This window comes from Balaenoptera acutorostrata, chromosome 3 (assembly GCF_949987535.1).
Source record: "Balaenoptera acutorostrata chromosome 3, mBalAcu1.1, whole genome shotgun sequence".
Classification (NCBI taxonomy): Eukaryota; Metazoa; Chordata; class Mammalia; order Artiodactyla; family Balaenopteridae; genus Balaenoptera; species Balaenoptera acutorostrata.
Window position 1 is genome coordinate 98318589 of NC_080066.1, and position 18507 is coordinate 98337095.

At 39.1% G+C, this 18507-nt stretch overlaps 1 protein-coding gene across 3 annotated transcripts in view; it reads left to right on the forward strand.

Moving 5' to 3' along the window:
• Positions 1–16135, forward strand: part of RASGRP1 (RAS guanyl releasing protein 1) — a 204428-nt gene extending 188293 nt beyond the window's left edge. For 2 of the 3 annotated variants that reach the window (XM_057544518.1, XM_007180423.2), the window contains exons 11-17: positions 4085–4189; positions 5007–5116; positions 5859–6003; positions 6744–6780; positions 7450–7602; positions 8460–8848; positions 15637–16135. In XM_057544518.1, coding sequence (XP_057400501.1) covers positions 4085–4189; positions 5007–5116; positions 5859–6003; positions 6744–6780; positions 7450–7602; positions 8460–8848; positions 15637–15771 — 1074 coding nt within the window. In that variant the 3' untranslated portion in view covers positions 15772–16135. The remainder of the gene's footprint in view (positions 1–4084; positions 4190–5006; positions 5117–5858; positions 6004–6743; positions 6781–7449; positions 7603–8459; positions 8849–15636) is intronic. The other variant, XM_007180424.2, reaches the window with a different exon arrangement.
• Positions 16136–18507: the final 2372 nt, after the last annotated feature.

Below are 18507 nucleotides of genomic sequence, written 5' to 3' on the forward strand. Positions count from 1 at the left end.
GACTTTCAACTTGGTAGATAGAAAAGCCCCCACATCTTGTATTCACGTGGGTCAGGAAGAGCAGTCTGCTGGGTCTTTTGACCTCTTCTGATGAGAAGTCCTCAAAATTGTACACAGTCCTGGCTGCACAGTAGGGACTTCACAGGTTATCTGGCCCTGGCTTCCTACAGGCAGGTGAAATAATTTCAGTCTTCCTTCTGAAGACCCAATAATTCCCAGTCTCCTGGGCAGCTTCCTAGCTCCAAAGCAAGTGGTACTCAAGGGCAGAGAGTTGCCCGTACGTGAGAAATTCAGCTTATCTGTTCAGATGGCTAAATTTCATTGTTTCTATACAGAAAGATCAAGTTCTAGCATCCTGTTGTAACCAAAGATGTTTACTGAACATATTCGGCAGGTTTCAGGGTGTTAGAGGGCATTCCAATGAAAAGGGGACCTTCTTTCGTTTTTTGAAGAGATTTTAATTTGGGCCAAGTCTCAGATACCTAGGAATGGATTCCATCTCAGCTCGTCTAGGCCTCACTTTTTTTTTTTCCTTGTGTGTCTTCCTGCCTCTTAGCTATTTTTCTCCTCATCCTTCTCTCTACTAAATAGTAAGTAGAGAACAGAGAGGAAAAATTTTTTTTAATGTTATTGGAGTGTACCTGCTGTTCAGGTGTACAGGAAAGTGATTCAGTTATACGTATACATATATTCATTCTTTTTCAGATTCTTTTCTCATATAGGTTATCACAGAATATTGAGTAGAGTTTCCTGTGCTATACAGTAGGTCCTTGTTGGTTATCTGTTTTATATATAGTAGAGTGTGTATGTTAATCCCAAGTTTCTGTTTTATCCCTCCCCCCAACATTTCCCCTTTGGTAACCATAAGTTTGTTTTTGATATCTGTAAGTCTGTTTCTGTTTTGTAAATAAGTTCATTCGTATCATTTTTTAAATTAGATTCCACATATGAGTGATATCATATATTTGACTTACTTAGTATGATAATCTCTGGGTCTATCCACGTTGTTGCAAAGGGCATTATTTCATTCTTTTTTATGGCTGAGTAATATTCCATCGTATATATGTACATCTTCTTTATCCTTTCTTCTGTCGATGGACATTTAGGTTGCTTCCATGTCCTGGCTATTGTAAATAGTGCTGCAGTGAACACTGGGGTGCATGTATCTTTTCGAATTATGGTTTTCTCCAGATATATGCCCAGGAGTGGGATTGCTGGATCATATGGTTGCTCTATTTTTGGCTTTTAACTGTTCTCCATAGTGGCTGTATTAATTTACATTCCCACCAATAGTGTAGGAGGGTTCCCTTTTCTCCACACCCTCTCCAGCATTTATTGTTTGTAGACATTTTGATGATGGCCACTCTGACCAGTGTGAGGTGATACCTCATGGTGGTTTTGATTTGCATTTCTCTGATAATTAGTGATGTTGACCATCTTTTCATGTGAATTTTGGCCATCTGTATGTCTTCTTTGGAGAAATGTCTATTTAGATCTTCTGCCCATTTTTTGATTGGGTTGTTTTTTTTTTTGATATAGAGCTGCATGAGTTGTTCATTTTGGAGATTAATCCTTTGCCGGCCACTTCATTTGCAAATATTTTCTCCCATTCTGTGGGTTGTCTTTTTGTTTTTTATGGTTTCCTTTGCTGTGCAAAAGCCTTTAAGTTTAATTAGGTCCCAGTTGTTTTTGTTTTTATTTTCATTACTCTAGGAGGTGGATCAAAAAAGATCTTGCTGTGACTTATGTCAAAGAGTGTTCTGCCTATGTTTCCTTCTAAGAGTTTTATAGTGTCGGCCTTACCTTTAGGTCTTGATCTGTTTTGAGTTTATTTTTGTGTATGGTGTTAGAGAATGTTCTAATTTCATTCTCTTACACATAGCTGTCCAGCTTTCCCAGCACCATTTATTGAAGAGACTGTCTTTCCTCCACTGTATATTCTTGTCTCCTTTATTATAGATTAATTGACCATAGGTGTGTAGGTTTATTTCTGGGTTTTCTATCCTGTTCCATTGATCTATATTTCTGTTGTTGTACCAATACCATACTGTTTTGATTACTGTAGCTTTGTAGTATAGTCTGAAGTCAGGGGGCCTGATTCCTCCAGCTCAGTTTTTCTTTCTCAGGATGCTTTGGCTATTTGGGGTCTTTTGTGTTTCCATACAAATTTTAAAATTTTTTGTTCTAGTGAAAAATGTTCTAGTGAACATAAAAATGTTCTAGTGAAAAATGCCATTGGTAATTTGATAGGGATTACATTGAATCTGTCGATTACTTTGGGTAGTATAGTCATTTTGACAATATTTATTCTTCCAATCCAAGAACATGGTGTATCTTTCCGTTTGTGTCATCCTCAGTTGCTTTCATCAGTGTCTTATAGTTTTTGGAGTACAGGTGTTTTGTCTCCTTAGGTTTATTCCTAGGTATTCTTTTGATGCAATAGTAAATTAGGTTGTTTCCTTTATTTCTCATTCTGATCTTTCATTGTTAGTGTGTAGGAATGCAAGAGATTTCTGTGTATTAATTTTGTATCCTGAAACTACCAAATGCACTAATGAGATCTAGTAGTTTTCTGGTAGAATCTTTAGGATGTTCTGTGTATAGTATCATGTCATCTGCAAACAGTGATAGTTTTACTTCTTTTCCAATTTGGATTCCTTTTATTTTTCTTTTCTGAGTGCCATGGCTAGGACTTCCAAAACTATGTTGAATAAAATTGGAGACAGTGGACATCCTTGTCTTGTTCCTGGTTTTAGAGAGAATGCTTTCAGCTTTTCACTATTGAGAATGATGTTAGCTGTGGGTTTGTCATATATGGCCTTTATTATGTTGCGGTAGGTCCCCTCTATGCCCACTTTCTGGAGAGTTTTTATCATAAATGGGTGTTGAATTTTGTCAAAAGCTTTTAACTGCATCTATTGAAATGATTATATGATTTTTTACTCTTTAGTTTGTTAATGTGGTGTATCACACTGATTGATTTGCGGATATTGAAAAATCCTTGCATCCCTGGATAAATCCTATTTGATCATGGTGTATGATCCTTTTAATGTATTATTAGATTCGGTTTGCTAGTATTGATATTTTGTTGAGTATTTTTGCATCTATGTTCATCAGTGATACTGGCCTGTAATTTCTTTTTTGGGGGGGGGGGCGGTATCTTTGTCTGGTTTTGGTTATCAGGGTGATGGTGGCCTCCTAGAATGAGCTTGGGAGTGTTCCTTCCACTGCAATATTTTGGAAGAGTTTGAGAAGGACAGGTGTTAACTCTTCTCTAAATGTTTGATACAACTCACCTGTGAAGTCATCTGGTCCTGGACTTTTGTTTGTTGGAAGTTTTTAAATCAGTTTCAGTACTTGTAATTGGTCTGTTCATATTTTCTATTTCTTCCTGGTTCAGTCTTGGAAGCTTGTATCTTTCTAAGAATTTGTCCATTTCTTCTAGGTTGTCCATTTTATTGGCACAGAGTTGTTTGTAGTAGTCTGGATTTCTGTGGTGTCAGTTGCAACTTCTTTTTCATTTATAATTTTATTGATTTGAGCCCTCTCCCTCTTTTTCTTGATGAGTCTGGCTGAAGGTTTATCAATTTTGTTTATCTTTTCAAAGAACCAGCTTTTAGTTTCATTGATCTTTGCTATTGTTTTCTTCATCTCTATTTCATTTATTTCTGCTCTGATCTTTATGATTTCTTTCCTTCTACTAACTTTGGGTTTTGTTTGTTCTTCTTTCTGTAGTTGCTTTAGAGAGAGGAAATTTAAATGATCTACTTTACTCTTTGTCAATAGCTTCAACAAAAGGTTTAATGGAGAGGGAAGTGAAACTCTAGGCATATTGAGAATTTTAAATTATCTTAGACGGAGACAGTGTATGTGAGGAGCTCTTTGTAAACTGTAAAGCACAATACTTGTGTCAGCCAAGGTTGCTGTTCTAGATTTCAATTACGTGTGGGCCCTCTGCTCCTTGCCACTGCACATAGTTGAGGGTTGTCCACAGATGCAGCTACCAGCTAATGGGAAAGGAAGGAGCTGAAGGTTATAGCATTGCATTATAGTCATGGGGATTTCTCTGAATATTTCATTTTAGCCACTAACACCTTCAAAGCCACCAGTAGTAGTGGACTGGGCCTCTGGAGTATCTCCCAAACCTGATCCAAAGACCATAAGCAAACATGTTCAGAGGATGGTGGATGTAAGTACAGCTGTGTTTCCACAGACGAAAAGCAAGGCACTGCCTTGCTTAGTTCGGTGTGGGGGGAGAGGGGAGCACAGTGGTAGAAACACAAAGGTAAGAAATTTGAAACTCGTTCCTATGTGAGCACAGGGAACCCGTTACTTCTCATATTGTGGCTGCAGAACAGTTCAGAAGTTACATTTTGCCAACACACTTTGGCCTCATATGGGGGGCAGGTGTACCTCTTAAAGACCTAGCAAGAGAGCATATATTTAAAGGTTGTCAGTTGATTTGGGGGCGGAGAGAGGTTGGAAAAGGTTTGAGTGTAAGGGTGATAAGGAGAATCTAAAATTGAAAAGTGTGGCACTGCTTGATTCAATTCACTGTGCTAAATGCTGAGGAGGGGTACATACCTTCATATTTCTACATTTATCCTGTGAACCATTCCAGTGTAACAAGAAAAGTACGAGCCAGCAAGTGACAGAACAATTGGTAGAGGATTAAGAGGGGGTAGGGAGCAGAGAAGTGGCAATCTGAGCTGTGCAGTGAAGAAAGGGCAGAGTGAAGGGGGAACATCCCTCAGTGCAGTGAGCTAGGAGTAGAGAGCAACTGGGGTGAGGGCATATTGACATGCTAATGGAATTGAAAGCATCTGGCCACCCTCCAGATGCTGGTACCTGCAGAGACCTGGGATGTGACCCACTGAATCTCAGCAGCAGCTTAAGGAGCAGGTTTCCTTGTTCCTCTCACTCAGACTGAGGTGTTCTGGCCCCTGTGTCATTTGACTATGATTGGTTTCTCTTTGGTAATCACCAAAGAAACTCCTTTTTCATAGTCTGTCTTCAAGAACTATGATCATGACCAGGATGGATACATTTCCCAGGAAGAATTTGAAAAGATTGCTGCGAGTTTTCCATTTTCCTTCTGTGTGATGGACAAAGACAGGTGAGGGTTTGTGTGTGGGAATATGTGGCTATGAACCTGTTGGTAAGAATGCTTTATGGGTGTGTCACTAGAAGAATCTGTAAACTCAGATGTGTTGCTGATGTGGTCACTTAATGAATTTCGGTGCTAAGAGAGCCATTATCAAGCAAATGCCTCTCCGGCTTCAGTTTGGACCACAACAGACCATTAAAAATGCATGTTTTAAATGCCTCAGAGTTGAAGACTCCATAATTCTGCCAGTTTAGGAAGAGTCAACTGTAAGTAAGAAGAAGTTTAGTCTTCCTTCTTGCTTTGTCCTTACAGATTAGGAGGAACAACTAATATTTACTAATATTTTGCATATTTACTTTTCTCAAGAAGTTGGTTCCCTGTGTGAGACCAGATGTTTGGTTGGCGGGTTCCAGTTATATAGTAGGTACTGTCTAAAGTCAGAAACCTCAGCGTAAGGTGTCTCCCTGCACCCACATTTCCATCACTTCTTTTTCAAGTCTTGTGGATACTGGTTAAGTTAGTTAGGAAAACCTGGTTTAGCCAAAGAGTGACTCTGGAAATGAGTAATGCCATCTCACCTCCTTACACATGCTACCCAGGCATCCTCATTAAAAGGAGGGCTCACGGAAGTAACTGTCAGGTAATACATACTGTACTACCCCTCAAGGATACAAAGAAAGTGAGTTTCTAAGGCTAGAAGCAGCCTTGCTACCCAGCCCCGCTCACATCCTTGTTGCTCATTTGTGGGCAGGGAAGGCCTCATCAGCAGAGAAGAGATCACTGCCTACTTCATGAGGGCCAGCTCCATCTACTCCAAGCTGGGCCTGGGCTTTCCTCACAGCTTCCAAGAGACAACCTACCTGAAGCCCACTTTCTGTGACAACTGTGCTGGATTTGTGAGTTGTTCTCAGAGTGCTTCCGGGTTGAACGTGGGGAGGGGTATGAGACAGGTTAAGTGATTAAGCCAGGTACAGACCTCATGCACCTATCAACTCTTCCTGCCTAGAGCCTAAGCACACACCTTACAATAACCTCGTCCTCAAAGGCATGGGTTTTACTTGCACTCATCTTTTCTCGTTTCTTCCTGATTTATTTTCTCCTCTGGTAGAAGGGCCTGGGATAAATGGTGAGGAAATGTTGAATTTGGGATATACTTTCAAAGTATTATATCCATATGCTGTTTCAGATGTTAGAAAAGAGAAATATGAGACATCCTCACCCCTTCAAAAGGAACTGCCTTTTAAGAAGTCACTTGGGCTCTGCCCCTCCTCTGTCCCACCCCGACCAACAGTTTCCTCCTAAACTCAGTCCCTGACCCCAGGATTCTGTATACTTGCTCTTTAGTTTGGAGTCTCAAGAAGCCTATTTGTCCTGTAATTCATCCACTTCAGGCCTGGGTCATAAATCCACTGTAGTAAGCTTCTTGAGAACATTTACCTCTGATCAGCACCAACTTTTCCTGTTTTCAGTTTAAGGCCAGGAGGGATTAAGACACATGAGAGAGATAAATGAGGTTTCCTTCCCGCTTGAGGTAGAGTAGAATGAGGGAAAATAAAGAATGGATGTCAGTGTCTAGCCTCCTACCCGGTAGATGAAGGACCTGTGGTGCATTCTAACTCTCTTCTTTGTCTCACAGCTCTGGGGAGTGATCAAACAAGGGTATCGGTGTAAAGGTAAGGCCCAGCTTTGTCCAGTGTGTTGTCTTTCCTGGTCTGAGAGGCTTTCCTGTAAAGCATGTTCTACCCATAGTAGTTGTCCATTCAGTCCACAGCTTCTCAGCACACCTCACAACCTCATCTTGTTTGCCCTGGAAATGGGGATGATTGGCAGATTATGCTCTCATATGGTCATGGGTCCCCAAAGACAGACAGGCACAGAATCACTTCTGAAACAAAAGATAAGTGATTACCAAAGGCCCTTGTCAGCTTTCCTTTTATCAGTAGATATCTCAGGATAATTGTCCTTCCTTATGACTAGAAAAGTTCAGAAGTAAAAGAGAAAAGACCTTTTACTGCAAGGAAGAAAGAATAAGACCTAACAGCTGGGAGCCTCCAGAGGGGCTCCTTAGAGTAGGCAGTATGTGCAGGATGACCAAGAAAAACACCAGTCCTGTCTAGGAGAGCAGGATGCCACTTCTGATTCCCAGACTCATAAGGGCTGTGACAAGGTTGTGAGATCCAGGGTTGACCCAGTGAGAAGAATGCTAAGTTCAATAGAAGTGTTAAGTGTCCTAGCTCCAGAAGACAGGACAGGCATGTGTGACGAGAGCACTGCATGCATGTGGTTTTGAGACCCTGGAGGAGAAAGTGAAAGACTTCCTGATCAGGGTGTCTTGTCCACAGACTGCGGGATGAACTGCCACAAACAATGCAAAGACCTGGTTGTGTTCGAGTGCAAGAAGCGAGCCAAGAACTCAACAGCTCCCACAGAGAACAGCACCTCTGTGGGGCCAGCGTCCAGCCTTTGCTCGTTGGGAGCCAAAGATCTGCTCCATGGTAAGCAGGCACTGGGAATATTCATATTGGAAAGTGAAGGTGGACGAATACAGTTTTCAGGGAGGAAAGATTACCTTTATCCTTCCTACCTGTAATAAAAACCACCACAAATATGCTTGTGGAAGATATGCCTGTATATTTTGCACCCTGCATTTTAAGAGTTCCATTTCACCTGTGGGCACCACAATTCTGTCACACACAATGCAGACTTTCTTGGGGGAGAAGTGGCAGAGAGCAGCATGAAGGTCTGCGGCCTCAGAGTGAAGCCTGGAAAGGGGCTGCACCTAGAGGTTTCTCTTCTCCAGACCATCTCTCCCCAGTCCCCAGAGCTTTGCCCAATAGTGACAAGAGGAGGACTTCTGAGGCTTTCCTAGAACTGCCAGGAAGTACACTAATAGGTAGGTTAAACATAGGTGTATCGTGGGCAACAAATGAAAATTGCTGTAGAAGTGCTATTTGGCAAGGTCTGCTTGTAATGAAAAAACCGACTACTTTATCTATTAAATGGTAAATATAAACCCTAGACATACAGAAAGCTTGGGACGGAATCTTAGGCACGCTACCTTTTGGGGAGCAAAAGAAAGCAAGCAAATAGAAAAAAGCAACAGAAAAGGAGCCTTTAAGGATGGCCTTTCCTCAGGGTGGATGCAGCCTGACACCAGTGGCCATAGCTCGGCCAGCAAGGCCCCTGGATTTCAGCCCCCTCACCCCCTAAACTGCCTGCTTGAAAATGAGTCCACTTTGGGCCTATGGAACTCCTGTAACAATAAGAAGAGTCTCATTTGAAACTAATGTGTCAATATTGAGTCTCTGCTTTTCTGAGGCAAAGTACTAACATGTCACGTACCTTCCTCCAGCACCAGAGGAAGGACATTTCACATTCCCTAACGGGGAGGCTGTGGAACAACACAATGAGGAGAGTAAGGATCGGACCATCATGCTCATGGGAGTGTCCGCACAGAAGATTTCTGTTCGGCTGAAGAGGACTGTTGCCCACAAGGCCACCCAGACCGAAGCACTGTCTTGGCTTGGCAGTGAGGGCCCTTCCAGTCACTTTGTGCTGTCCTCCCCAAGGAAGACAGCCCAGGATACTCTGTATGTACTTCCCAGCACTACATCTCCATGCCCCAGCCCAGTCTTGGTCAGAAAGCAGGCTTTCGTCAAGTGGGAGAATAAAGAATCCCTCATAAAATCAAAGGAGGAGCTCCGTCACCTCAGACTCCCAACCTACCAAGAGCTGGAACAGGTACCTTCTTTTTCCTTTTTTTCAGACTCTGAGAAAAGTGGGGCTAAACCAGGGAAGAACATGTAAACTCAAGATTCAGACCAGGTTGATTATTAGAACAATAAAGGGGAAAAAAAAAAAAGAAAGATTGTGCTTTGTCTCAAACCAGTGGGGGCCCTGGTTCACATTACATAACTAGGACAGGATAGACAGGGCTCCTATTGCCATAAAGGTACAATCTCAAAGTGTTGGTACCAGGGCCCAAAGCTCTGTTCACAGTAGGCTCCTTGAGAAAAACCAGTTTCTATTGATCAGCTTTACTGTGGTGACACCACACCCTTTTTCTAGACTTAAAAGCAAGCTGCCTAAATCCTCCCTCCCTAGAGGTCTTTGGGGGCCTTCATGGTTGCCTGGACATCTTCCTAAAAGAAGGGAGGTGATCACTGTGCTATCAAAAAAAGGAAGAGAGTATTTAGCTCACTGCAGAAAAAGCCTCCTTCTTAATACAGAATGAGGGAACTCTTCTCTAAAACATGAGGGGATGGTGCTGATTTACATACACACACACAGCTAAATCATCAACAGTAGTTGGAAAATGCACCACTGATTATAATCTATAGCAATATAATGTAAATGGTAACAGTTGTGGTAGCAGAGTTGCTTTTTTTCTGTTAGGCTCACAATGTCCTAATTATAAGTTATCTAATGGAGGTATTAGAAAAGACAAAATAAGGTTTACCAAGAAAAGAAGAATATGATGCCAAGGTTTGATAAGAAGGGGGATAATAAGGTTAAAAAAAGAGAAAAGAAAGGAAAGTAGGAGCTGGGACAACAGGCGGTTGTCCAAATACTCAATTCCATAGGGTCATCACTAATTACTTGTTTGTTTAGAGTACAAAGCTCAGAATGAGAGCTGGTTTAGACAGACCTCTTGTCAGGGGACAGTAGTTTCTTACCAAAGATAGGGTAAGGCCTGTCTGCCTTTTTTCCCCAAAACATCAAGGCTGGCAATGTGTTTTTGGAGGCCTATCAATCAATCAGTACAAACACAAAACCAACATCTAACTGGCTAGAATTCCTTACATAATTCTACACACTACATAGTAAAACTGCCCAAGAGGTTCTCAGGATTCCCTACCTGGTCCTCAGTGTTGCACCTTCCCTGTCAGACCCCCAGGAATTGAATTGAAGAAACAAGTTAGATAATGTATGTGAAACTCTTGGTTTGGTGCCTAGAACAAAAACATAATATTAGGAGGAACACTTGAGAAAAGAACAGATTTTCTGGATGAAAAGTACTCACTCATTCAGAATATTTTAAGACATGCTTTAAGAATCAATCAGAACATCTTCTGATGTGGGTGACACAAAGCCCTCTAGGGGTAGAAGCAGCCACAATCAACTTTCAAGAACAATGAAAGAAAGAAACCTTGAAAAGTGAACTTGATAGAGTAGAAAGAACTTCAGTCTTGGGGACAAAGATCTGTGCTTCTAGTCCCAGATCTTTCTTACTCCTGCTGTTAAACTCTGTGACCTGTTTGGGCCTCTGTAAAATACAGTCCATGCACACTCTACAGCTTGTTTCAGATCCTGACATTTTACATGCCATGTAAAAGGAGCAATGTAGTTGTTGGCAACAATGACTTCTTGCTGCAAGAAGTGGGTGGTAGAAAGATTTCAGGTGAGTGAGTGAGTTAGGTCCAGTATTCATTCCTACCCAGTAATACCAGAGCTGGTAAACCCTCTTTACTTTTGTCATTGGGACCTAAGGACCAGAATTCACTATGCATGTTTTAGAGTATTTAAAATAATATGTAATATTCATATTATAATAAATATTATACATTATTTTTAAGTATGTGTATACCTCTAAACCAGCACAGGACAAAAGAAAATGCAAAGCCTCTGAGGTTCAAATCCCCAGTCTGATACTATATCCACCTCTATTAATCATGTAACGCAGTACCTGGCACATAGCAAATACTCAATATTACACAGTAGCTAATAGACAGCTATCTAGGTAATTTATGTTGAGAAACAACTCATGTATCCCAAATTACCCCCCCCCATATTTTGGGGGGTAATCAGTATGGTATAAGTAAGGTAAAAACATGAGATGCAAAGTCTTGAAGACCAGCAACATCAGCATCATGGTGGCATGTGTTGCTCTTTTTATCTCTCCCCTTTACAGCTAAACTGGTCATTCATAAACAAAAGTGACTCTACACCTTACACCAGACCACCCAGTAGATTTCTACCCACCTGTGCTTCAGAGAAGAGAATAGCTTCATAGGACCTCAGAGAGGGCTGTGAAGCCAAGGGAGTTGGGTGAGCCTGCCCCACGTCAACTTGCTGCTATCAGGAGGAAAAAGATCAGACTGGAAATAAATAAAATAGAGACCAGAAAAAAAAATAAATAGAAAGGATCAACAAAATCGATTGTGAATAATCATTTAACAGTAACTGCCCTTAAAACGGCCAGTTGCACCACAGTAAACCAAAGCTTCATGTACACTGACGAAAGATAAACAAAATGGACAAACCTTTATTCACACTAAGAAAAAAGAGGGACTTCCCTGGTGGTCCAGTGGTAAAGAATCTGCCTTCCAATGCAGGGGACGCAGGTTCAATCCCTGGTCGGGGAACTAAGATTCCCACATGCCGCAGGGCAACTAAGCCCACGTGCTCTGGAGCCCATGCACTGCAATGAAAGGTCCCACATGCCGCAACGAAGATCCCGCGTGTTGCAACTAAGACCTGACACAGCCAGAGAGAGAGGGAGAGAAAGAAAGGGAGGGAGGGAGAAGGCTCAAATATGTAAAATTAAAATGACAAAAGGAGACATTACAACTGTTACTACACAAATACATAGGACCATAAGAGACTATTATATGAATAATTATATGCCAACAAACTAGATAACCTAGAAGAAATGAATAAATTTACAGAAATACACAACCAAATAAGACTGAATCAAGAAAAAACAGAAAATCTGAACAGACCAATAACAGAGACATTGAATCAGTAATCAAAATCCTCCCAACACAGAAAACCCCAGGATCAGACAGCTTCACTGGCAAATTCTACCCAATACTCAAAGAATTAACACCAGTCCTTCTTAAAACCTTCCAAAAAATAGAGGAAATATTTGCAAACTCATTCTGCAAGGGCAGTTTCACCCTGATACCGAAGCCAGATAAGGAAACTATAAGAAAACCAAACTGCAGACCAGTATCACTGATGACTATACATGCAAAAATTCTCAACAAAATATTAGCAAACTGAACTCAAGAACACATCAAAAGATTTTTATACACTATGAAAAGTGGGGTTTATCCCTAGGATGCAAACACAGTTCAACATAGGCAAATCAATAAATGTAATCATCACATTAGTAAAATGAAAGATAAAAATCATGTGGTCATCTCAACAGATGCAGAAAAACATCTGACAAAATACAACATCCTTTCATGATAAAAACCCTGCTCAGACTGGATAAAAGGAATATACCTCAACATAATAAGGGCCATATATGACAAACCCACAGCTAACATTATACTCAGTGGAGAAAATTTCAAAGCTTTTCCACCAAGAACAAGACGAGGATGCCCACTCTCACCACTTATTCAAGTACTGACAGTCTCAGCTAGAGCAATTAGGCAAGACAAGAAAGTAAAAAAGCATCCAAATCAGGAAAGAAGTAGCAAAACTGTCACTGTCTGCAGATGATGAGTCTGTATATAGAAAAACCTAAAGATTAAGCAAAAAAAACTGTTGAAACTAATAAACATTTTCTGTTAAACTGCAGTATACAAAGTCAACTTATAGAATCAGTTGCATTTCTATATACACTAAAGACGAAACATCTGAAAAAGAAAGAAATCTTTCCCATTCACAATAGCATCAGAAACAATAGGAATAAATTTAATCAAGGAAATGAAAGATTTCTACAATGAAAACTACAAGACTTTGCAGAAAGAAATCGAAGACACAAATGGAAAGACATCCTGTGTTCATGGATCAGAAGAATTAAGATTGCTAAAATGTCTGGCAGAAGACCTGAATTCTTTCCTTCCAAAGAAGACATACAGATGGCCAAAAGGCTCATGAAAAGATGCTCATCATCACTAATTATTAGAGAAATGAAAATCAGAACTACAATGAGGTACCACCTCACACTGGTCAGAATGGCCATCATTAAAAAGTCTACAAATAATAAACGCTGGAGAGGGTGTGGAGAAAAGGGAACCCTCCTACACTGTTGGTGGGAATGTAAATTGGTGCAACCACTATGGAAAACAGTATGGAGGTTCCTTAAAAAACTAAAAGTAGAACTACCATGTGATCCAGCAATCCCATTCCTGGGCATATATCTGGACAAAACTATAATTCAGAAAGATACATGAACCCTGCTGTTCACAGCAGCACTATTTACAACAGCCAAGACATGGAAGCAAACTAAGTGCCCATCAATAGACGAATGGATAAAGACGTGGTATGGATTTAGTGGTATATATATATATATATATATACACAATGCAATACTACTCAGCCATAAAAAAGAATGAAATAATGTCACTTGCAGCAACATGGATGGACCTAGAGATTATCATACTAAGTGAAGTCAGTCAGAAAAATACCATATGATATCACTTACATGTGGAATCTAAAATATGACCTAAATGAACTTATCCATGAAACAGAAACATACAGACACAGAGAACAGACTTGTGGTTGCCGAGGGGGGTGGGGGAGGGGTGGATTGGGAATTTGGGATTAGCAAATGCAAACTATTAACATACAGAATGGATAAACAAGGTCCTACTGTACAGCACAGAGAACTATATTCAATATCCTGTGATAAACCATAATGGAAAAGAATATGAAAAAGAATATATATATGCGTATAACTGAATTACTTTGCTGTGCAGCAGAAACTAATAACATTGTAAATCAACTAGACTTCAATAAAATAAATTTTTTCAAAAAAACTGTTAAAATATCCATACTCTCCAAAGCAATCTATAGATTCAATGCAATCCTCATCAAAATACCAATGGAATTCTTTACAGACATAGAAGAAAACAGTCCTAAAATTTATATGGAACCATGAAAGATCCTGAATAACCAAAGTAATCCTGATGAAAGAGCACAAAGCTGGAGGTACCACACTTAATTTCAAATTATACTACAAAGCTACAGTAATAAAAACAGTATGGTACTGGCACAAAAACACACACAAACCAATGGAACAGAAAAGAGCCCAGAATTAAATCCCTGCATATACAGTCAACTAATATATTCGACAAGGGAGCCCAGAGCACCCAAGCAGAAAGGAAAGTCTCTTCACAAATGGTGTTGGGAAAACTGGATAAGCACATGCAGAGCAATGAAATTCAACCCCCATCTTACACCACTGATAAAAATTCACTCAAAATGGATCAAAGAGGTAAACGTTTGAGACCTGATACTATGAAACTCCTAGAAAAAAACGAAGGAAGAAGCTCCTTGTCACTGGTCTTTGGCAATGAATTTTTGGATATGACACCAAAAGCAAAAAATCAGCAAATGAGACTACATTAACTAAAAAGCTTTTGCACAGCAAGGAAACCATCAATAAAATGAAAAGGCAATCAACTGAATGGGGGAAGATATTTGCAAATGATGTATCTGGTAAGGAGTTCTTTAAAATATGTAAAGAACTCATACAACTCAATAACAACAAAATCTGATTACAAAACAGAAGAACTATATAGACTTTTTTTCCCAAAGAAAACATACAAATGGCCAACAGGTACATGAAAAGATGCTCCACATCACTAATCATCAGAGAAGTGCAATTGAAAACCACAATGAGATATCATCACACCTGTTAGGATGGCTACCATCAAGAACACAAGATAACAAGTGCTCATGAGGATGTTCAGAAAAGGGAACCCTCGTGCACTGCTGGGGGGAATGAAAATTGGTGCAGCCAATATGGAAAACACTATGGAGATTTCTCAAAAGACTGAAAAAAACTACTATATGATCCAGCAAAATTCCACTCCTGGGTATATATCCAAAGAAAATGAAAACACTAATTCAAAAAGATACACGCACCCCAATGTTCTTACCATTATTTACAATAGCCAAGATACAGAAGCAACTTAAGTGTCCATCAACAGATGAATTGATAAAGAAGATGTATGATATATATACACATATACATACATGCAATGGAATATTACTCAGCCATAAACAAAGAATGAAATTCTGCCATTTGCAACACTGGAAATCAACAGCTGCCTCTATAACTAAATCACTGCAAATTAAATAAATCCCAGTTTAGGGGGATGGGATAAAATTCTTATCTTTCTCAAAAGTCTGTTAGTTTTCAATGATTTGGAGGAGAAAATATGTAATATGATTATATATGTAATATCTCATGTGAACTATAATATCACATATTATAGAATTCCAAGTCACTGGTTTCATACCTCAGACCTGACCAAGACTATTTCTGCCAAGTTTAGGTCTGCTACACAATATTCAAAGATTTTCTCATTATTCATCTATTGCCCAGGAATGGTTTATTCTGCCTGCTAGCCACTCACATCTTTGATATAACAAAACTAATTGTTGTTTACACATGCTCATTTGATATTTAATGTGTTATTTTTTATTCAGGGCAAAATACGTGCCTTGAAAACACTTTTTAATTCTCAGCCACAGTGAACAGATGCCAATCAAGTGTAGTACTCCCAATACTGTAACTAATTTGCCATTCATTGCTGCTTTATTAACATACCTCTTTTTTTTTTTTTAAGGAAATAAATACCCTGAAAGCAGATAATAATGCTCTAAAGATCCAACTGAAATATGCACAGAAGAAGATAGAAACCCTCCAGCTTGCAAGAAGCAATCATGTCTTGGCACAGATGGAGCAGGGTGACTGTTCTTAGCCCAGAAACTCAAGCAGCACAAACTGCAGAGTGTATCAGAGATCTCATTTCCTAAACCTCTTAACACAAAGACCTGGGAAACCTTAGACTGACTGGCTTTCAAAAGGGTACTTTAAAGAAGGAAAGCTGGTTACTCTTTCGTTACTTAAAAGATTCCAACTGTGCGGTATGGTTTTCTCTTCCAGCCAGTTGAATCAAAGGGAGGAAAGCTGAAGAATGCAAAATATTTGCCATTCATACCAGAATTTTTTTTTCCCCTGGGACTAATATCAAAAGCATGATAAAAAACATGACTATAGTTTTCTGACAAGATAGCTTCTTCTATCTATGTGGCCTGCCCAGCTGCTTCTTCCTTAGAACTAAAATCCCTGGAAAATGAATTTGTTTCCTTCCCGTTTTTTCCTGAGGCATTTATTTTGTTCCATCCAAAGCTTGCTTATAATGGAAAAATACTCACATTCCAAAAGTAGAATTGCTTCCTCTATATTTCAGCATTCTTTACGAATCTGGTTCCCACTTCACTACCTCACATCTAATCAATTTGCCTTTTCCCCTTCTTCCTCACTACGTTCTTACACACATGAGGATATCTACCTAGAAGAGAACTTCTAGAGATGTAGCCATAAATTTGGGGAGAGCACGAAGGGGCTATTAAACAACATGACATCATCCAATTACAGGTCAACTCATAGTTTTAGTCTGAGTCATAAAAGAAGTAGCCAAATTAAGTACCTGGAAATGTGGCTATTAGCACCTCACACATGGCTGGCTAATTAGCTAAAACAAACATAACGCAAACATGTTTGTCCCTCATATAATCTACACTGGATAGAATGAAAAATTTATGGCTTTTTAAAAATGTTTAACTCTTATATGCCATCCTATTTTTTTTTTCTTGAAGTAAGTTTCTGAACTGAATTTGTGATTGTACTGTCTTCACTATTAATACTATTTAGAAATAAGCTAATTGGATCAGAGGCTTCAATAATAGCTGACAGCATGTATATATGTACATATTATGTATATACAACATCAGACATGCATGTGGCTTGGAATTCTGTTTCTTCCTTAGTAAAATGTGTGAGTTAAACGACTTTTGGTCATGTACACAAATTCACAAAGTTCAGTTTGTTACAAGACAAATTGCTCAGAATGTAAATTGTATTGTTTGGCAAAATCACAAGAGTCCTGTGAGTCTTCTGTTAATGAAGGTTAATGATAAATGGGCTCATTTAATTATCTGGGCAACTATTCACAAACTTCTTTGTCAAACTCTTTATTTCTCTAAAAAAAATTCATATGATCATTTTCTTTGGGTGGGGATAACTTACCTTCCATGCTTGGAAAGCCTGACACCAAACTGACTTAAAATTCATACACAAGTTGACCAACTGCCAAGCATATAATCTCAACAACCAAAAGTTCCAAACCTAAAGCCAACAACACCAAGTCTTAATCAGAAACAAATTATATATATAGTATAAGCTTCCTTGGAGAATTCAGATCATTTAAGAAGTTTCTTTGATGAAAGACCAGTTCCCATTTGCATACCTCCTTGTACTGAACTGAGCTTTAGTGAAAAAGCTAGTGACTAGCTTTCAGTTAGCGTTTTAAAGAATCACTTTACACACAAATCTACCTTTTTCTAAATCCAAACTCAGAAATCCCCATGGCAGGGCTGCTTAGGTCCACCACTTGGTATATAATCCTATAAGAAGTACTTTGCTACTTACTTACCTTATGTGGAACAAACATGAGTTTATAATCATCCTTAAAATTCATATTCTTCACCTATTCTTTTCCTCTGTCCAAAGATGGTACAATTCAATTTCTTTAAGCATAGTTATGAAACACAATTAAATTTTTTTCATTCTTCTTACCCAGGATCCAAAATACAGAGCCCAGGTTAGTTTCTATGTAAATAATTTGTGATCTAGAGGAATTCAAAAGGTCACAGTCTCCTTAACTAGCCAAATTAACATGGCTACAAAGTCTCAAGCATTCCAGAATTTATCACTGAAATGGATGGGAAGCAGTAGTTTCACCACAAGTCTTTATAGTCCAGCAAGGGCCAAATAAGTACAGTGTATAAATTAATATTATTTGCTCTGAACTACATGGGATTAGTGGAATCTACAGAAATAATATGGAACAAATTTTTTGTTTGTCAAACCTAGGATACAAATTTGTGTGTCTTGTATCAACTTGAAATAAGTTTGGGCATATATTTATCTGCTGAAACAAGGACAAATCTTGTTAACAACAATGTCACTTCTTATTTTCTTTGGTAATTGATTTGCTGTTTTACTGGCCAAATGTGAATTTCTGTTTAAAGATGTATAATGTAAAAGAACTGCAAGGAAAAAAACAAAATGTACAGATTGTAAAGGTGGTTTTTTTTGATACCTAATATAAGTTTTCTTTGTGTAATATTTGTATGATAAAAGACATTAGGATCCCTACGGCATAGGTGTCCTGTGTTTCTTCTAGTTCTTGAACATACAGAAGCCTCACCTGAATTTTTACTATAATCAACAGCTGAGAGCACTCCCTAGTTCTGTTAACCAAACTGAGTCTTCCTGAAAGGAAAAGCAAAGCAACTAATTATTCAGTATACATTTTTCTAAATCCTTCTATAACATGAAGTAGTAACATACGGAAATATTCAACCTTTTCCCATCTTATTGCATAATGAATTACAGTGATCCCCAAATATTAAGTCTACAAATACTTAAC